Source organism: Ammodytes marinus (genome assembly GCF_949987685.1).
Source record: "Ammodytes marinus genome assembly, chromosome: 21".
Taxonomy (NCBI): Eukaryota; Metazoa; Chordata; class Actinopteri; order Uranoscopiformes; family Ammodytidae; genus Ammodytes; species Ammodytes marinus.
The window spans coordinates 17,828,144-17,848,171 of record NC_137225.1 but is presented as its reverse complement, the minus strand read 5'-3'; the positions used below and the strand labels follow the sequence as shown (position 1 = coordinate 17,848,171).

At 41.6% G+C, this 20,028-nt stretch overlaps 1 protein-coding gene across 2 annotated transcripts in view; it reads right to left on the bottom strand.

The window, feature by feature from the left end:
• The window catches only part of plxdc2b (plexin domain containing 2b), a 76,333-nt gene that overhangs the window by 36,194 nt on the left and 20,111 nt on the right, over positions 1–20,028 (bottom strand). For both annotated transcript variants that reach the window (XM_080049849.1, XM_080049850.1), the window contains 2 exons: positions 9,336–9,559; positions 559–705 (listed from right to left, as the gene is read on the bottom strand). In XM_080049849.1, coding sequence (XP_079905975.1) covers positions 559–705; positions 9,336–9,559 — 371 coding nt within the window. The remainder of the gene's footprint in view (positions 1–558; positions 706–9,335; positions 9,560–20,028) is intronic.

Below are 20,028 nucleotides of genomic sequence, written 5' to 3'. Positions count from 1 at the left end.
TGTAATGTTTTAAGCACGATAATGTTTCCTGACAAAAACACCTTCCTGAGTAAACCTATATAAGCCTAGTTATTCTTTGTGATGTGATACTATGGCGGTGCGTTTAATAGTCTAAAAAGGATGTGAGAGCTTTTACATTTGTTAACAACGTTGATCATGTTGTCTTCATAAATCCTCACTTGTCAAAAAAATGACAACTTTTAGAAATGTATAAAATTATCGAATCTGCTCACAGGCTGAATGTTGTGACCTTAAAACTCCATTAATAAAGCAGGTTCAAACACAATTATCTACAGTATAATCCTACAAGACTCAACAACTGGGTGTTGTTTAAATCTCACTTTATGATGACACACCAATGTGACCGCAGACAACATCTCTAAGTCTTACATTTTCTACATGTTGTCTGCAACAATGAATGGGGTACATTTGAATAAAGGCCTATTTACTACGCGGGTAACGTTCAAAGTCACTCAAACATCAACAACAGATTGAGCATATCCCTTTAAACTTCCCAGGAGACCAAAGCAAATCTCCGTCTGCCGTCTATCGACTTACCGCTGCCTGTCTGTGCGTGTTGGACAGAATCCCGTGGATCTTCACTTTTTCCTTGTCCATCTGGTCGACATTTACCCACAATTCCTTGGTCATCGGATCCGACGGGCTGTACGTTTTTGACGTGTAGTAGTCGTGATCTGCATCCTCCTGCCGAAACAAAATGAATCCAGTGAGTGAAAGACTGAAGAGGCGTGGGACAACAGGAGAATGTAATAAAGCTTAAAGGAGAGAATGTCGCTCTGTGGATTGAGCCGACGCAGTCCGTGCTCTGATTATACAGAATATATTAACACATATTCATAAAGAAGACTTGCCTTTTGCTCAAAGTTTCTCAAGCTGCTGTGAGCCTGAATCAAATTCCACTCGATTTAATACAACTTCTAGACAAACAGAAAACTTCTACATGTGGAAAATCAATAACGAGTATATTTCATTATTTCTGCCCAACAAAATACCTTAATAATTAGATAACGTGACAATATAATCATTTCCATTATGTGTTGCTGTGTTTTTTAACGCTCTCTGTCCTTTCATTCAACTCAATTTTTTTTTTGCTTAACTAATAGGAAAACAAAGTGGTTTTAAGAAGCCAATTGACTTATTCCACTCTCACAATAAAAACCACAGCGCTTGCAATGTCTCGATTGCTTTCTTTCTTTCTTTTTTACAACAGAAACATGCACAGACTTTTATAAGCCTCCAGTGAGCGGCCTGTCTGCTTTTATTGTTTCCTGTGTATAGCATTATAGGAAGAAATGCTTGTGTCTCTATCCCCCATGGGTCTAAATGAGATGCCTTACAGCTGTGCCTTTATCTCAAAACACGGGTAAAGTTAATGTTTTTGTGTTGGTTGGAGGAGTCACAGGAGTGTGTACGCTACATCTGACAGTGATCTCACTAAAAGGAGCCCTTTGAATACTTTGATTTGTTTAGGTGGTATTTTTCTGGGCCACTGTGCTTAGGTTGTCGAAAGGACACAAGAAAAAAATTAATTAAAGCTCAATCTGTCCCTTCAAGGATTCATATTTCCCTCCAAGATAGAGAGATAGAGGGAGAGAGAGAGAGGGAGATAAGTAGTCTAAAGGCCAGGACACACCGGCCAGATAATCGCCGTCGTAGTGTCGGTAGGGGGTCGGGACACAAATCTGTTTGGTGTGTGCCGTGACGTCGGCCGACGTAGAGGTAGTCGGGCTTGTTTTGCGCCGATTGAACATGTTCAATCGGCGGCCGACCGTCTTTCATTTGGAGCAATTTGATTGGTGGAGGGCTAGCGAATCAGTGAAGCCCGGAAGTGAGGCGGGTAGCACAAACAGCTAACAACAGCTAGCCATCGTTTTAATGTGTTTGTTCGTTTCGTTTTGCGAGTACTCACATGCATCAACCCTTGTTGACTGCTCGACACCATGCTCGACACTCTGCTAAAAATTGTGCTCTTATGGTCCATAAATATAAATACGTATTTCTATCTATGTTTATGCTCTAGAGAGCTGTCCCATCATTTCCGGCTTTCGTATTTTTTCGGGCCACAATACAGATTAGCGCCGCCTGCTGTTGTGGAGACATTACAAGCGCGGGACGTACGGAAAATAAGCAGTCGTCTCGGTGTGTTTTTGGGCCGCGACGGAAAGACTGGAGCTTCCTGAAACGGCGACTCCAGTTTTTGGGTAGTCGGAACGTGTCGGACTGGTGTGTCCTGGCCTTAAAACCTTCAGGTTTACCTTCCTCCAGCCATGTAGGGGGTGTTTCATTTGTAGATTCAAACAAACATTGCCAAAAATCGTTTCATCACAGCTTTTAGGTGCAATGGGGATACAAAGTAGGGCTGGGTATCGTCAAGGACTTCGCGATACGATACGTATCACGATACACTGGTCACGATACGATTTATCACGATATATTGTGTATCTTGATATATCACGATATATTGCGATATTCCATAAACAAGATGCCTTGTCAAACATAACAGCACAATATATTGATAATTGTACAGACAAATGAAGTCAAAACTATTTCATTCACAACTTTCTTTACTATTTTCTTCCTTTTTTTTGATTTTGGCAAATTATCAAATACTGCTGCAGCTGCCATAACATCAAAATAACAAATCCAATTCACTCTTGTACTAACTGTACAGGACACAATGCAAATGAAAACACATCAGTGTGATTTTGTGACACAGTGAATCTTAAGTGTTCTAAACAAAGCATATTTAACTTCAATAGTATCCTAGAGGCTCAGGCCTCACAGCAGACATGGGTTTGAATCTGACCCGTGGTTGTTCTCTGCATTTCTTTCCCTCTCTGCCCCATTTCATATCTGTGTCTCTGCACTGTCAATAAAGCCTTGAAAAGCAAAAAAAAAAAAAAAAAATCATAAAAAATATCGATTTTTAGTTATAAAAATCAATACTGATATCGCGAAACTAAGTATCGCGATATATCGATATTTCGATATTTTGACACAGTCCTAATAAAAAGGCCCCTCTAGGCAGTTTTAGTCAGCACATTACTTTCAGAATAGAAAAACAAAGGTGCTTATAAAAAGGAGCAGACACGAACGCAAAGGGCCGTAAAGCTTCCTCCTAATCAGCACAAGATGTTTTTCGCTTCCGTGGAGAACGGATGGAGGGAGACGGAGGAGGCTCCTTGGAAGGTGAGAGAGGCCAGCTGTTTGAAGTGAAGGGGAACATGGGCTGGGTGCCATCTTTAGCTGGGTGTGTAGGTGGATGTGAAGACCATAGTGAACAGAGCACAAGGGTGCTTGACCAGATAAACCGTCTCATGAATACACAATCTTCTAAGATTGGTTTGGTAGTAGGAGCTTGTGGGAGGAAGGTATACTATTCGACAACATGTGTCGGCAAGTGAAGCATTGTGCACAATGTTGATCAGTGAAAGTGGCTACTGCTACAGCACTGGCTCTGCTTTGAACAGACTTTCAACAGCAGCACTATCAACTCAGACAGGTTGGTGTGGAAAGATTTCAAAAAAAGTAGAGGACAGAAACTATCTCCACTTATAGATTTATAAAATATCGAATTATGATCACGCATTGAACAACGAAACAAGTCAAACTAAATGGCGATTCAGTCTGACAAAGGTACATATTCACGCAGTGGTATTTTTTGTATTCTATAGTTTCATTCATCCATAATCAGTAATGACTTGTGTCTTGGATCCATCCATTGCAGCCTGAGTCACATGTGACCGTGGAAGTACAAGGCGACAGAATCAGTGTCTTTATTGTGCACAGTAGATTGAGATGGAGAATACAAAAAATTGCAGCCGCTAATGGACCATTTTCTGTCTCTGGAGCTAAAAGAAAAATGAACTGAAGAAGTGATTCATTCAGTTGATGAACCCATCCCAGATTCCCTCCCATTTCTGGTTGAGGCATTTGCTGGATCTGCCCACCAAATTAATATTGCATTATACTGAGACCTGAATTTCTGGTGCCGACATGTTTTTGCCTTCTGAACAGCTCGTCAACACAAGGGAGTAAACCTCGAGTAAAAGGAATGTATTGCCTTGCCGTAATGAGATTATTCTGGGTGTCTTACTAAACAAAAATAAGATGTTTTGGACTGTTTCTGAAAGCTACTACCGAAGAAGAAGTTGTGGCTGGGAATGTTTTTTCAGAAAAATGAAAAGGGAAATCCATTATCCCCGTCAAGTGCCACCATGTCGCTGTCCCTGTGAAAATGTAATTTCATGTTCCCAAGAAGGAGCTGAAGCTGCATATATGTTTTTCTTTGCACACACACAAACACACACACACACCTACACACACACACACACACACACACACACACACACACACACACACACACACACACACACACACACACACACACACACACACACACACACACACACACACACACACACAGAGCAGTTAAGTCAGCCAGTGCCCTGTCTGAAAATGCAAATGAAAAAAGACGCCCATGTGTGCAGCTCTTCATCAGAAGATAATACCTGTGATCCATTATTCATCGCTCCGCTCCGTCTCCTGCCAGATGTGGCAGCTTGATGGCAATGCTGGTGTGTGTGTGTGTGTGTGTGTGTGTGTGTGTGTGTGTGAGACTTCGTACCGCTAGTACAGTATTCTGGATACTCTGAAAAGTTTTCTCGGGTCAAAAATTTTAATAAAAACGTACATTATTCATTTAGAAAAATTTGAAACCTGCCCAAAAGGTACCCATGGGGAGTGCTGCCTTTACTAATGGCCCCTTAAAATTCTCCAGCAATGGTTGATCCTTCTTTAAATGTGTAACAAGAGAGAAGCAGACAGTTTTTTTTAAGCTGGATAAATATTCATGTGGCACTGTTCAAAAACAATGAAACAATGAGGAAACTAAAGTTAAAAGGGAGTCTGAGGGGGAATCCGGGCAACTGATACATAATTTAGGTTCCATGGTCTTTAGTTGTAGATCTCATGAATTGGATATGCACGCTGCCTGCTGGGTTCAGACAGAATGCGTTTGTATTTTAAAGTGATGTTCAGGGACAGGGAGGTGCACCAGGAGTTCACGGCAAACTCTCACCACCTTTGCTGTCTTCTTCTGTTTATCTGGAGAAACGATTGCTGCCAGAATGTCAGCTGACCCTAATGGTTGGTCGGACGGTCAAAGGGCGAAGCGGACTAGACACATACACAACATGCCTGAGATAGCATTTAAGAATACACACCAAAAAACACAAAGACAGTAAACATCTCTTCTTTCCAGACACACTCTGTACTCTGGGAGGAATAATTTAACACACTGTCTGAGACACCACGACAAACAAAAACAACTCATTTGCATTCCCTGCAGCTTTTGGATGTGGAGCGTGGTGAGGGTAAAAGCAGTGCTGGGAATCAAGTGCAGTAATGAAAATTAGCGAGCTGTGTGAATTCACTCCCTTAAGAAACAAACAAAACAAACAGTGAATGTAGGGAATCGCATAACCCCTCCAAAGAGTCTCCTGAGCCGTGTCCCAGACATCCAATAACAAGCATTCCCCATAAAACCTGCAACCTTATTACTACACATCAAAGCAAAGCGCGCATGCAGGCAACATCAATACACTGTATGCTTCTACTGGCAACATCACGTCTGACGGTGTGTTAAATGATCAGGACTTTACTGTAGAGATGAACATCTAAAGCACGTTACCTCAGAGGGAACATGCGTCTCTCCTGTGTCGACTGGTGCAATATGATACAGATTAAGCGACTGCCAAGTGTGTGTTTCTGGGGCTGTTTCTATGCTCCTCATACAGTGGATTTACAAAGGTGCCTCCAAAATACTGTCATTAAAGTTGCTTGTAAACTCACTTGGTATGCAATGAAGAGTAACTGCAGGTGCAAAAGGTATATATAATCCAATTAGTCCAATTTTAATAAAATGTAATATATTACTATAAGAGACAAACACAAAATAAACATGCTAATAAAAAAATGACAAGCTAAGAAACCAGGAACGTTCACTCGCATGATTGTGTTTTTTGAAGAGGTACTGCTGGTATGATATATAGATATAGGGTTCACCCATGACAACATATTTTCAATAATCACTCACATTTGGGAGTGTTAAAAAAAACATTTCCTTACACAAAAAATGAAGTTTTCCAATGGAAAATCATACAGGAATGCCAATTGTACAGTATACTTGAGCTACTAATGTATTAGAAACCCTCATCAAGAATAATGTGTTTTTAATAGAATAAAAATGCAAACAAAACATTGCACAAGGACCACGATTACATTGTGCCACACACACACACACACACACACACACACACACACGCACGCACACACACGCACGCACACACACACACACACACACACACACACACACACACACACACACACACACACACACACACACACACACACACACACACACACACCATCATTTTAAATGACTAACAGCTGGGGTTATGAAATGCCTTGGACCTAAAAACAGGGGCGATGATTCAGGATGGAAGATAACAAACAACAAAACCCAACTGTGTGACGGCCACAAGCCATTACTGACAGCACGTCTGGACAAGCACAAGCAACTTTGCACCGAATCGTTACCACGGTTTGTTCAAGCTGCGCCTACCTGTACCTGGTGACCTGAAAACGCCTCATAATCTGGGATGAGGATCTGGAGAGCTGGTACAGTGAGTCACAGCCATAAAGGGCGTCAGACAGTCTGCTGATACCACCACTGTAATAAACCTGCACGTTGAGGTGAGAGGAATCTATGGTGTTATGGCACCAGTTAACACAAACACAGGCTGACATCATGGCCAAGACGAGGAAGGAGTCAGAGATTTCTTCAGCTCTGTAAAAGTGGGAACCTGGTTTATGGAAATCTTAACAATTTAAAAGATGATAGTGAGCTAACCTGTTATATATGGAGGTGCACTTAATCCACCTATCCATCTGTCTATCTGTCTATCTGTCTATCCGTCTATCCGTCTATCCGTCTATCCGTCTATCCATCTATCCATCTATCTATCTATCTATCTATCTATCTATCTATCTATCTATCTATCTATCTATCTATCTATCTATCTATCTATCTATCTATCTATCTATCTATCTATCTATCTATCTATCTATCTATCTATCTATCTATCTATCTATCTATCTATCTATCTATCTATCTATCTATTCACAGTATTTATCAGGTAACAAAATCTACCTATCAGCTGCTCTTAAGCTCACTAATTGACACTTTATATATTTTTGGTTTACCGTAAAAAACAAAACTTTTTATACAGAAGACGAGTCTCCAAGCTAGCAAAGCCATGTTTTTATTCTTTGTGCTAAATGAAGCTAACCGTCAGCAGTTCATACTGAACCGACACACATTAGAGTGGTATTGATCTAATTGCCTAACTCTCAGCAAGCACGTAATAACACTAATTTCCCAAAAATTCAAACTATTCCTTTTAGTGATCAAACAAAATCATCTGAAAACATAAATCATTAACATTAAGTAGCTATTTGTGGTCTATTAAAAAAATCCAATGCCGCATGTCTAAAGACACACCGCTCCATGAAAGAGAATGAGACAGCAAATCTGGTTACAAATCACAAGCTAAAAAAAAGACAAAACGTTTTGATGGAAGGAAGGTGTGAACCAAAAGATAAATCATGACAGACAATAACTCTTGGTATGTGTTTACGATCACATTTATACGATGATATACAGTATGGCTTTTTCCCCCTTTTACTTTGACACACAGTCCCAGAGTGTCAGAGCAGCAGAGACAAGCCTTTTTATCCACTCAGCTCCCTGCTGGCTGTAAGACTCCAACCATACTGTCTCTGCTCTGTGAATGCAAAGCGCTTTTCTCATGTCAACAAAGTGTCAGCGGCAGGTGAGGGAATGTGTGTGTGTGTGTGTGTGTGTGTGTGTGTGTGTGTGTGTGTGTGTGTGTGTGTGTGTGTGTGTGTGTGTGTGCGTGTGTGTGTGTGTGTGTATTTGTGTTTGAGTGTGTTGAGTAATGACAGGAATGACGGTATGTTTGTGCTTTTCAATTCGGCAACAACAAATGAGTATCGGATGGGCGCCAACAATAAGGGAGGACATGTTTGTGTCAGCAGGCATGTCAGTGTATATGTGTGTTTATGCATTAGCTGTGTGTCCCTACATAAATGTTTGTGTGTGCTTTCGCAAGCAGACGATCAAAGCTCCCCTCCCCTCCTGGCTGAGAGCCGTTGGGCGCTGAACCTGAGATGATTAGAAGCCGCGGGAAAAGTTAACGAGCTGTCTAAGCCCCCGGACGCCGCCATCCTTATGACAGAATGCGACTAAGCTGTTTGCCCGGTGCCAAGCGGCCATAACAAGGCGACACGGGCAATGCCTTTCATTTGCACACACAAACTCAGGCCCACGAGCTCCTGCTATCAATCTACAGCAACTCCACTTGGAAACTGTGGGAGGCCCCGGGTTAATTTCCTGTTCTGGTCTCTCACCGAGGTCAAGTTTAAGAGAGGATCCAGCCCTCACGCAAAGAAGGTAGATGACCACCTGAGGGGCTGAGTTTAATTTGATATCAAATATTAAAGCCCAAAGTCTCCTTTTTCATTACCCGACATCCACACATACCAGGAAGATTTATAATTGCTCCAGGGAAGCAACCAAAAGGGGTATTTTTAGGACTTTATCGATTCATTTCTTTTTATATTAGTTGGCTTCTTCACTCGACGGGAAGGTTTACTGTGCGAGCAGCAAACAACACAGATGGATCCATTCAGTGGGAAGATGGCGATGGGAAACACGATTATGATTATTGCCCCTTATCATTTGCATGAATTATTTTCACTCCACTTTGCATATCAAAACTATCAGATATAACTTATACCAACACATTTTTTTATTTGACTTTGTTTTCATGTCCCTCTATGACTGCAACATGGCCTAGAAAAAATCAAACCAGCAAATTTTCAAAGCCAACACGGATGTCCTTGAAAAACCTCAGAAAAACATTGAAATTTGAATATCTACAATTTCCACGACAACTGAGCGAACATCAAAGCTCTTGATCATCAGCTTCTAAACTAATCTTGAGATAATATTGTCAGCAAGATTTGGGGGACTGGAGTCAAATAAAATAAATTGTCAGAATGAATGCAGCAGAAGACGAGAAATCCTGACTTCCCCCCCTCAAAAAAAACCTGGACACTACACTTCCCATAATGCCACTGGACACTAGTGTCTTCTACCATACTAAACTTCCAGTTTGTGACACAAGCTGTTACAGTTGTTGTCGCCCTTAGTTAGAATCAGCACCCACCTCTATCTGGGAGCTGTTGTCCGTGTCCTCTGCAGACAACAGGCCTGGGAAGCCCTCTGGTTCCACCTGTGCAGCGTCTTGGTCCTGCTCCTGACTGGCCCTGTTACTGTCCATGTTGCGAGGTTTTGGGGGAACCCATCTCCTCCACCGGTGAGTGTCCACCTTCACGTCCACTGCTGCGTCCTCTTCGCCAGCCTGCCCCTGCACGTATGAGTAAGAGACCCCTGGGGAGACAGGAAAACAAAGAGTGAGTACTTAAATAAAACATCAGTGTAGTATGCGTACATTTTAAAGTAGTATTATCATGTTGTTAAAATGTAAAGTATTTCACAACAAAGACCCTTTATTGCCAAGTGTTGCAAAAATGGCAGCGTCATTACACAGGAAAATAATCTTTTTAGTTTTACTTCAGCAAGTCACAGAAGCGGTGACAGTATTCAAGACATTGATCTTGCACCATTCCCTCCTCATAAGTCAGTGTCTGTGCAGACTTTTCTCATTTCTCTGGGGGGGGAAATCTCGCTGTCTGAAACAGACACACATTAACAATGACTCAGAAGCAGCCAACACACAGACCAGTGGGGACACACTCACACACACCTCATCCCCTTCTGAAATGAGACACTGCTGAAAGGTGAGAAGTGGTACCGTGTTCATGTAAACACTGACTTGATTAACAGGGCCGGGCTGATGGACCCAGCGGCTGAAATGTTCTGAGTCATTATTTTGAAATGAGTCAGAATGAAGAAGAAAACAGGAATCAGGCTGAATATCACACGTTCTGTCCTTCCCAACCTTCAGTAGAGGTGGAAATAACATTTAAAAAATCACTTGCTGCTGATTTGATTAAATGTGGTTGTTCTCACAATAAAAACTAAACATCCCTCTCTCTGACACCGTCTGTGACTTTATTCTGCTCCTTTTGGCTGTCTTTAGTTCAGCCTGAGGATGTTTGAACTTGTTTGGTTTAAACGGCCAGTTAATTCAGTCTGTTTAGATTGGTGTAAAAGTTGTCAATCAAACTCTGGTGAGAATCAAACAACCACACCAAGACACACTGAAAAGGTCACAAACCATGGAAACAACAGCCCATTGTTCTAATTGCATATTTTTTCTCTTTCTCTTTCTCTATACTACATGCTGCAGCTGAGCTTAAAACACATGTACTGTACTTAACATGCAGTAGGTCTATGCATACAATAGGGACACACTATTTCGTCATAACATTGTGCCTGGAACTTGACCCTCTTTTATCTGTTGCATATAAAACATATGATAAACCTTAAACCTGACAAAGGACGCATGCTCTCCACTTGCTTACATTGGTTTCCCCAGAAGACATGGATTAAAGATGCTAATCTCCTGTAGGTATGATAGAATGAGAGCAGGCAGAGATGCTCTGTGTTTACTGTGGGCCCTGTAATGGACTGCAGACTGGTTTCTCCGCCTTCAGGCTAATGTTCAGCATGCTTGGATTAACTCCCGCTCCCTTGCAACCCTAATAGGATTAAGTGGTTAAAGACAATTAGCAATTTTACTTTTATTTTCATAGCACTCATCCAAACACAAAGTTTACAGAGTGCTTCCATGGTGTAGCAGCAGTGCAAATAGTTTTGGTTGAAAGAAATACTGCTGATTCCTCGACCATTACTCCACGTTGCTTCTTTTTCATGAGACAGAGGTCACTGGGTTCAACTAGCAGGGCACAGTTTCCACTCTCTTTTTCTCTCACGCTCACATTTCTCTCTGCCTGTCGTCCTCTCCTTTCTGTGGGCCCCTCGACCAGTGGTTTGTCAGGAGAGGAGGAGAGAGAGGTGGTGAGTGCATGTGAAGGGGCTTCAGATGCTAATTCACCCAAAGTGGAAGCTGACAGATTCACTTTATAATGAGTGTCTGGGAAAAGCAAGAAGCAAATCTGCTCTTTGAGAAGGGTGTTGATATATATTAGATGAAATTAACTGAGCAGGAGGTACAGCGTATCAAAGAGGACTGAGTGCAATTTGCCTGCTAATTGTTTTTGGAGCCAAAGTAAAAACAATTAAAAGTAAAGTCACCTTCAATCAGTGACATTAAAGATCCCAAAGCACGGCAGAAGAAATAAGGTGTCATTATCGACCTCAATGTAATCCACTATAAATTTAGGAATGGTCAGGGAGGTAATGGGGTGGAAATGGTTCTCTTGGAAACTACTCGGTCAGCCAGATAGGCTACTATGGCGAAGTGGTCCAAACACTTGTCTAATGAACCTTAGCTAAATTTCCAAAGAATCAAAGTGTAGGCAGACAAGGCTGTAAAGATCCCGTAAAGAGGGATTGAATGTTACATCCATAAAGTTAAAGTTAAGACCACCACCCAGCGTCTGCTATTTAACGTTAGCTTTGCTAATTTTCGTCGTCACCAGAAATCAATACACTGGCTTGTGGTGTCAATGTTACAATAAACTATTTTGTCAGAGATGTGACCAGCCTGCTGGTCTGTTATAATATAAGTAATAAGATAGCTGAGGAGCTGTTTTGTTTGTATTGTCCAGGGCTGTAGGCTACAGTACGGCTGCAGCTGTATCCCATTTTCTGGATTCTTTTGGGGATCTCCACAGCGTTTTCTCCCAGCATTCCAATGGTTGACAATTTAGGCAAATATGCACCACTTGCCATAATAGCTTACTGACTGGTTTCCAGGAGAATCATTTCCATCTTCTTCCCACCCTGACCATGAATCATGATCAAAATGTTTCAATTTGGAGCAAAGTTCAGGTCACCTCAAATTGTATATCAAGGCTTAAACCCTTTCTGTGTGCCACTGCACTGTAATATTTATTCTTAAAATGTGTTAATACTTTAAATCTAATAGCATTCCTCTTGTATGCATTTGCCAGCCCATTGCTACGTCTTGTCAGTCATAGTTTGACACCTCTAGCACAAATGTGCCTGGTTGTTCCAGTTTGCTCAAATGAATTCAACACAACCCATGTAGGCCTACCCCTTTCCTGAAATACATTTTCGACCTGTGGAAGGATTTTACATGAGTTACAGCCTAACGTTACCAGTTAACAGAGTTTTGCATGTTTTAGTAACGCTTTGGTACGTAATCGAACCCCTAAAATGTGTGGTCACATTTTCCTGAGGGTATCTTTGGATCTTTGCAGAACAAGTTCTCAGTCTTGTTGTTTGGTTGTTCCTGAAGAAGCTCTCTGGCTCCAACTCCTCACTGTCTCATTCTCACCACACAGCTAACACTTCCTGACACTCACTCTATCCCTAATGGTCATTAGTCACACCCATGGGGACAAAGTAGCCCAGGCAAACTTCCTGTCAACAGCAGTTATATACTCCAATCCAAGAGGCACCTACACACACACTGTCCACTAACACATAAACATCTATTTTCCTCCTGTGAAGAATCTTTGTCAGTTCCTCTATATATACGATGGAAAGCTGGCAAACGGCGGCTACTTTAAACTACACCATGACCACAACATATAGGGGCTGCTTGAATAAGTGGCTGCTCTTTTCCCAGAATGTCCTTCTGTGAGCATACATGATGAGTCACCCTTTAGAGAATCCTGTGTGTGCACCTGCATTTCTCTTTCCGAGCACCACCTCTGTGTATTTCAGGGGCAGCGGATTTGTCTTATTATCTAGGGAAAAACTCCAGTCTTTTGTCAAGCATTATGGGAGGGCACTGGGGCCAGACCCCCGAGGGACACCTAAAATAAACCCCCCAGCAGGACAGGGCTTCTCCTCGGTGCGAGACCGTTCCTCTGCTTTTGTGTTAAAATAAATCTTTCCCCTCTGCTTCTTCTTTCAGTGGGTCTTAAAAGCCCCCGCATACCTTAACCGTGACTCTGTCGAGCTCGCCTTGTTGGCCGGCTCACGCCTGTCAACACCTCTGATTCACAAACACCGGAGGGACTGTAATTTGGTTCCACCTAAAACCTTTTTAAGGACGTTTAGGAGGTCATTAAACCACAGAATAAAGGTGCTGTCTGCACCCCTTCTTTCATTCGTTGTCTGCATGTTTTCACCCTCTTCTCCCTCTCAGTTCCCACCTGACTCAGGGCTGCTGACAGGAGACGGCCACACATGACTGGCAAGCAGAGGATGTGGGATGCTTGACTGCATTTGCACATGCTAGTGAGTTTCTAGTGTACGTGGTGTGCATAATTTCAGCAGGAAAAAAAAAAAGAATATAAAAAAGTCACATCCTTTTACGATTTCCGAGCCTTTCTATCTCTGGATGCTTAATTTAGTGCCCACTGGAAGCTGCTTTATCAGTGTCCCAGCAGGCTCTCTGGAGAACTTCCACTCACAGTGCAGACTAACTCAGGGTCGTGTAGTCGATGCCAATATTGGCGTGTTTCTTTTTTAGAATTGTGCTCATTTTAGCTTCAGAATTGCAGAAAAGAAACTCAAGCTAAACTTGAGCAAATAAACAGAAAACTTTTCCTTTTAATCAGATCACATGTCTCTTTTGAAGATCATCAATGTTAGTGAAGAAGAGCTTTTCAGATCATTTTGTTGTACCAAGAACAAATCTGTTGCAGTTAAACTTAATGGAGGTTTGCAAGAATGATAAAAATCCATAAAATCCCTAATTCGGGTTGCTTCCGAATCATATGCCATTTCATCCTCTCATTAATCCTTTGATCAATTAGTCTCTAAAATGTCAGAACATTGGAAGAAAAAATGCCCCTCAAAGTTTTCCATAGGCCACCATTTTCAAATTCATTGATTTGTCTGGCAAATGTTTCACAACACGAATATATTACATTCAAAATTATACAAAACTTCAGAGAACTGAATAGAAAATGTTTGGCATTGTTGTGTGATAAAACCAACAATCTGTTATCGAAATTGCTAATATCCCGCTACCTAATGCTGTCAATTAAATAATTAGTTGGATCTAATGTTTATTGATAACGAGATATTGTATCGAGCCACATAACCCAGCATTTATAGATTTGAATATACTTTGAGTTGCATGTCCCAATCGAATCATTGGATAAATCAGCGTTCCAAGCTAAATGTCAAATGTCTGAAGTCAACAAACCAGCAGGTTGGTCCCTGAAGTCGTGTTTTGACACGATCCTATAACAACACGCGAGGCTGGTTTCAATTTATGGCCCCTCACAAGCCAATTTATGTCCAAGGTCATCTCAGAGCAGGAGCAGAAGGTCCAAACACTGAGGATCAAAAAATCCTGTCAGACAGAATGTCATCAGCTTTGTCTGAATGGTCAGGCAGAAACAGACACGCTGAGCCATTCAATATGACCGATGGGTTAATAAAATGGGTTTTAATAGGATTATGGCTTATGGTTTGATCTAGTGACAAACAACACGTGAGCTTCTCTTATTCTTACTGCGTCTTAATAGCTTTTTTATTACACACAGCAAATGAAGTGATTCTTGCTCATATTAATTGAATGCACATCAAGTATGATGCCACGCAACTAAACTGGCGACCCTCTAAATCTCTGTCGCCTGTGGTTCGGGAGACACGTAAAACATTACGGCTGCCTCCACAAAAAGTCTGCAAAAATTCCAGACATGCACACCGTCTGAAATTATAACGCAAAGAAAAATGTGCTTTTTAAACCTGCCGTAGCTTGCTTTTTTTTTTTTTTACAAACATCCTCTCTTTTAAAGAAAGGCACCCTGTCATTAAGCAACCACATAAAGTCAAGAAAAGCTGACTGCAGGAGAAAGTTAATCACAGGTATACACAGAGGCAGCACCTGCCGACAAGATCCATTTTCAAACAGCGCTCGTAAAGTGATGAATTAACATGGGCGATACCATAACAGAACATTTAAAATGATTAAATGAGAGACAGCGTTAAGACAAAGGGTGAAATACTGCTGAGGGTGCACATGAACGCAATCCCATTCTTCTTACAGAAAATGAAAGGTTCCCCTCCAGGCAGAATCATCAAGCGAGCCTGCTGCCTGTCATGAATGCCCCATTGCACCAGAGATTTAGTTTTGCCAACAATTAGTCATATCTTTCCAAGTCAAAGCACTGCAACGCAACCATCCTGTTTGTTGTAGTAGAAAAACACTTTTCTTGGTCTCTTCTTGGAATCGACCACATCTTTACTCGGACTATCCAAACACATATACAATATACAGTATTTGGCAATACATTAGATAAACAAAGGAATCTAAAAAGAAAACTTGTTGGTGTTTTTCTGGGAATGTGGATCTTTCAGATCAATTTGGGGAGTGCCTATGGTTTACATATTTCACATTTTATCGCAAGTCTGTCAAGCAGGGTGGGACTGGAACTGGTCTGGCACTGGTCGAAACCCCTCAAAATCTTGGCCCTGGTCTTGATACACTCTGGTCCGGATCTTGACTTGGTTTCAGTTTAGGTGGACTTGAATACACTGTAAACATCCTCTGAGTTCCACATTGGTGCAGCAGACAGACAGCTGTATGTATTTTTCTAGAACATAATAACTTTGTTGCTGAGGACTTCTCCTACAACGCTTATTTCTCATTCAGTAACCCAAAGTTGGATCTCAGCCTCCTTTCGATTGGACACAAAAATGGAATTGGAATGGGCCACACTATGATCATGCAAATAGTGACTTAATACTGAAGTGAGTTCCCGGCAACAGCATAAGGAGTCTACAAGAAACAAAATCATTTCTAACCCTCACAGAAGGCGCTCTTGTATCAAACCCAAATGAGAAAAGAGGCAGGTGTGAAAGCATGTGTAATTACAATCTGTTGAGCCTGGAAGCTGGAGGAAATTCATTAGAAGGAGACTTATGTTGGGTCCGGTGTGCCTGGGGGTAACACAGCGCCTATGAAGCGGACAGGTGTCAGGACTGCGTGTTATATAGGAAGGCAGAAAAATGAGGGGCGGGTAGGAGGTATACTTTCCAGCTTTCTTCAGGTCCATAGATTATTTATCAAGGCTTAACCCTTCAACATAAATGTTTTTTTCTATCAGGCAATGCAGAAAAACGCTAATTTCTCTTCCGAGCTTCTGCTCAAAACAACAAAATCCAGTGGACATGAAATCCAAGCAGACTAAGCCACAAAGCACCCAGAAACATACCCCAGCACACAGCATCAAACCCCAAAACACAGGGTTTAAAGTGCTGGAGTAAACCATCATGGGGTCTGCTGTCACCGCCGCGGCTTCCTTCGTGTAATTGGTGGTTGTCTTGGCTCGGGCGTTGGTCAGTGCAGGAAGTTCAATGCTTTGGCAAAGAGACAAACACACAGGCACAGAGGGCTGTAGCAGGCAGTCAGGAGACAGCGGGATTACAAAGAGCAATGTGCTTCTTCAGTGACACACAGGCGTTAGGCGGATTCAGGATTCCAGACAGGCACAGTGTCCGTCTCATATGTCAGATGATTGAGTGATATACTGTAGGGCTATGGAGCGCTGCTGTTGGCTTCACTTTCCACTTATTTAACGTTGCAGCTCGGTCCAGGAGCCTCGAAAAGCCTTGAATCACTCTACCATGAGAGAGCCTGGCAGGCAATGTATCACCGGACACTGGACCTTCTGTAACAGATTATTTTTACTCTACTGGTCTAATGGTCTACTGCAGACCATTACCTTTGATAATATTACTGTATTCTTACAGGTCATCGGCAAGCAAAGGAAGGAAAAAAAACTCAGCATATCTCATTCTTCCTAAATATCTCCTTTAAAACTTTAAATCTTTAATTTCACTCTTCCCACAGTCCTGTGAGTGCTTGCTTAACAGACCTGACAATTGGAAAGTGACATTGCTGGTGAATAGATGAGGATGGGCAGGACAAAAGGCTGCACATTTACTCTAATACGACCACATCACAAACAATAACCTCGCTTTTTTTATCCTCCGGGCTCTTCAGCTGAGCTTTTGTGAGCAGAAACACACCTACACACTCAAACATCTGAGAAATCCTAACAGAATAATCCCTTTTGTTGCCCATTGTTCCTCTCCAAGAGTGATCTTGCCATCAATTCACTGACTCACTCACTATACCATATGTTTTTTTTGAGTGCCAACTACACATCTACACACACTACGTTTTTCTTCAGTATTAAAGTAATCCAGAGATAGTTCTTCATGCATCGATGGATAGGCTGCAAACAAGAACTGCAAACAGCTAATTTGGCATACATTGAATGGTGCCAATTTTCCAAGATGGAAACAAATGTAGGCGGACAAAACCAGGTCCTGGGGCTACTTTGTATAAAATAAGGCTGAGAGTGAGTGATGCATCGGATACACCTGACGCAGAGATAGTTAGTCAGATGGTTAAAGGCTCACTGAAAAGATATCAAACCTCAAGAAAATGAAAAGAAAAGGAAAAATCGATACATCCAGACAGTTTCATCACTACACCTTAAATTACAGTCATTTTAAACATATGGATCAGCATGAGTGCTTTAGACCGATTGACCATTTCTTCATTTCTGTTACTCTAAAAGCAATGGACCCTAGAGGTGACTCAGAGACAGACGGTGTGTAGGTGTAAGAAATAGTTTGCCCATGGCAGGCAGCGCCGGCGCTTACATCGAAGATTGATTTCCTGTAGTGTCGACAGGCTTGTCCTTAGTGTGTGTAGTGTAGGTGTACATGTATGTGTCTGCAGCTTGCTCACCTTTCATGTGTGTCCTACATGAGGAGATTGATTGACTGACTGGGGGTGAATGTGAGTGTATTAACTGCATATATTTTCCTAGGGCCCAGGGCTATAGCCGAGGCCAGAGGGGGGGCCTCATTCTTCCTGCTAATCCATCAGCATCACAAGCCCCTCTCCCCTCCAACCTGACAAACCTCTCCACTCTCCAATGTTCTCCAAGTTGAGCTCAGTAAACACACAGACAGGTTTACGTCCCAGCCCAATGGACATCTCATTTCCCAAAAGGGGCAGACGAAAATCCCATGGATCACAGACACAATAGCTATGTTGAATGACTGAACCTTGAAATAACTGTGTGAAGTTACATCTCTCCAATATCCAATTTAAAGGCTTATCAAAACTGTCATGTTTTGTTTTTAACAAAACTAAAAAAGAAAGCAAAGAAAAAAATCATGTATGGAATGCTATCATCTCCCTCATACTACGTGCTGTAGTTTGGTCTGGCTTTGCGAGACTATCATCTCCCAGATCTAGTATCCATAAGGCCTCACTTTTTATTCCAAGTTAAATTGCTGATATCAATCTTCAAGTGTTTAGTCAGTAAAGCATCCTCCTTTCTCAGGGCGGTGTCTAATCAATCATGACAGAATCCACCAACAACACATACTGTGGTCGTTAGCTAATTTTACAGCACTAAAAGCAGCCCTCATACACTTATGAAATTCCTCATAATCAAATTAATTTGCTTTCGAATACAGCACATGTGAGTAATACGGAAACAAAAAAATAAAAATGTGCATTACACATGTTTTTCTCCAAGATCTGGATCATTTCCAGTCAGTAAAGTCAGCCGATATAAACAAATGTAACGAATACTTTAAAATGCTCTGCATAAAAAGATGTTTGAAAATAACATATGCCTCCTTCCAAACGTCTCCAAATCCCACATCTTCCCACCTACAGCCTCCAGACACCAACCAGCAAAAATAAATAAATAATAATATACCAAAAAAATCTACAGCATCCAAAAAGCACAGTGAGAAATATATCATATTTTCTGCTGTAAAGAGAGGACCACACCCCAGGATTATGGCTGCCAAACCATTTCTTATATCTGATGACAAATTGTGGGCCACATCCAAGTCACACAGAGTCCGTAATTGCTTTTAATCTCTTCCAATTCTGCAATAGAGACTCCAGCCACTCAAAAAGAAGTCAATATTAAATATTGTTTACAGCACACCCTCCTGAGACCTAAGGAGCAGCATGTCACCGAGCAGATGGCCCATTGCCTTTTTCGAAAAAATCCCATCACGGAGAGGATTGTGTTGGTAGGAAAGTGTATCTCTTACAGTTCCATTCAATCAATGAACACTGCCAAATATTTACACTGCCAATCCAATAAACAGATTTTCCTGTTTACCTCTCTTTAGGCAGAGAAAACATTCCAGCTGAGCTCTGCTTTATCTTCTCTGACGAGACAAGCACAAAAGGTTTCTCTACTTGTCAAAGTATGTATGCTTGATTAATGATAATACTGATAATTGATAGGTTTTATATAGCGCTTTTTTGGAGGTGACTTAAATTCGCTAAACACACAATTCATCAGATTTCTCATTTATTTTAGTCTTTGCACTTTTATCCAGGGCATTTAAGTGGTGCCTGACATGACACGGGTGACTGCAGGAAAAATGTTCAGCAGACTTCAACAATCTAATAAACAGCTCAGCTATTACATCTTAGATGATTTTCTCAATGTTGGGCTGTCCTGGAGGTAGAAGGCACTGAATATTCCGTTAAATTCAGCAGTTTTTCAGGAGTTCTATAATTGGGAAAAGACATAAACAGAGGCGGAAAGATCCTGTTGTAAAGTGGGAGATGAGCTTTATTTGTAAGGTCGCACAGGCTTGAGATAAAATGGTGAAAAAGAGAGAGCAGATCATTTTGGTGTATCGCTTCCACAGCTCTGGACAGTTGTGTCGGTGCTGCACTGGGTTGTACTGTATGTGCAGGTTGTTAACGGTTACGAGTGTTCATAAATAAAAACTGATTCTGACTCTGGGGGGTGGGGAGGGCAAAATAAATCAAACCATCTTGA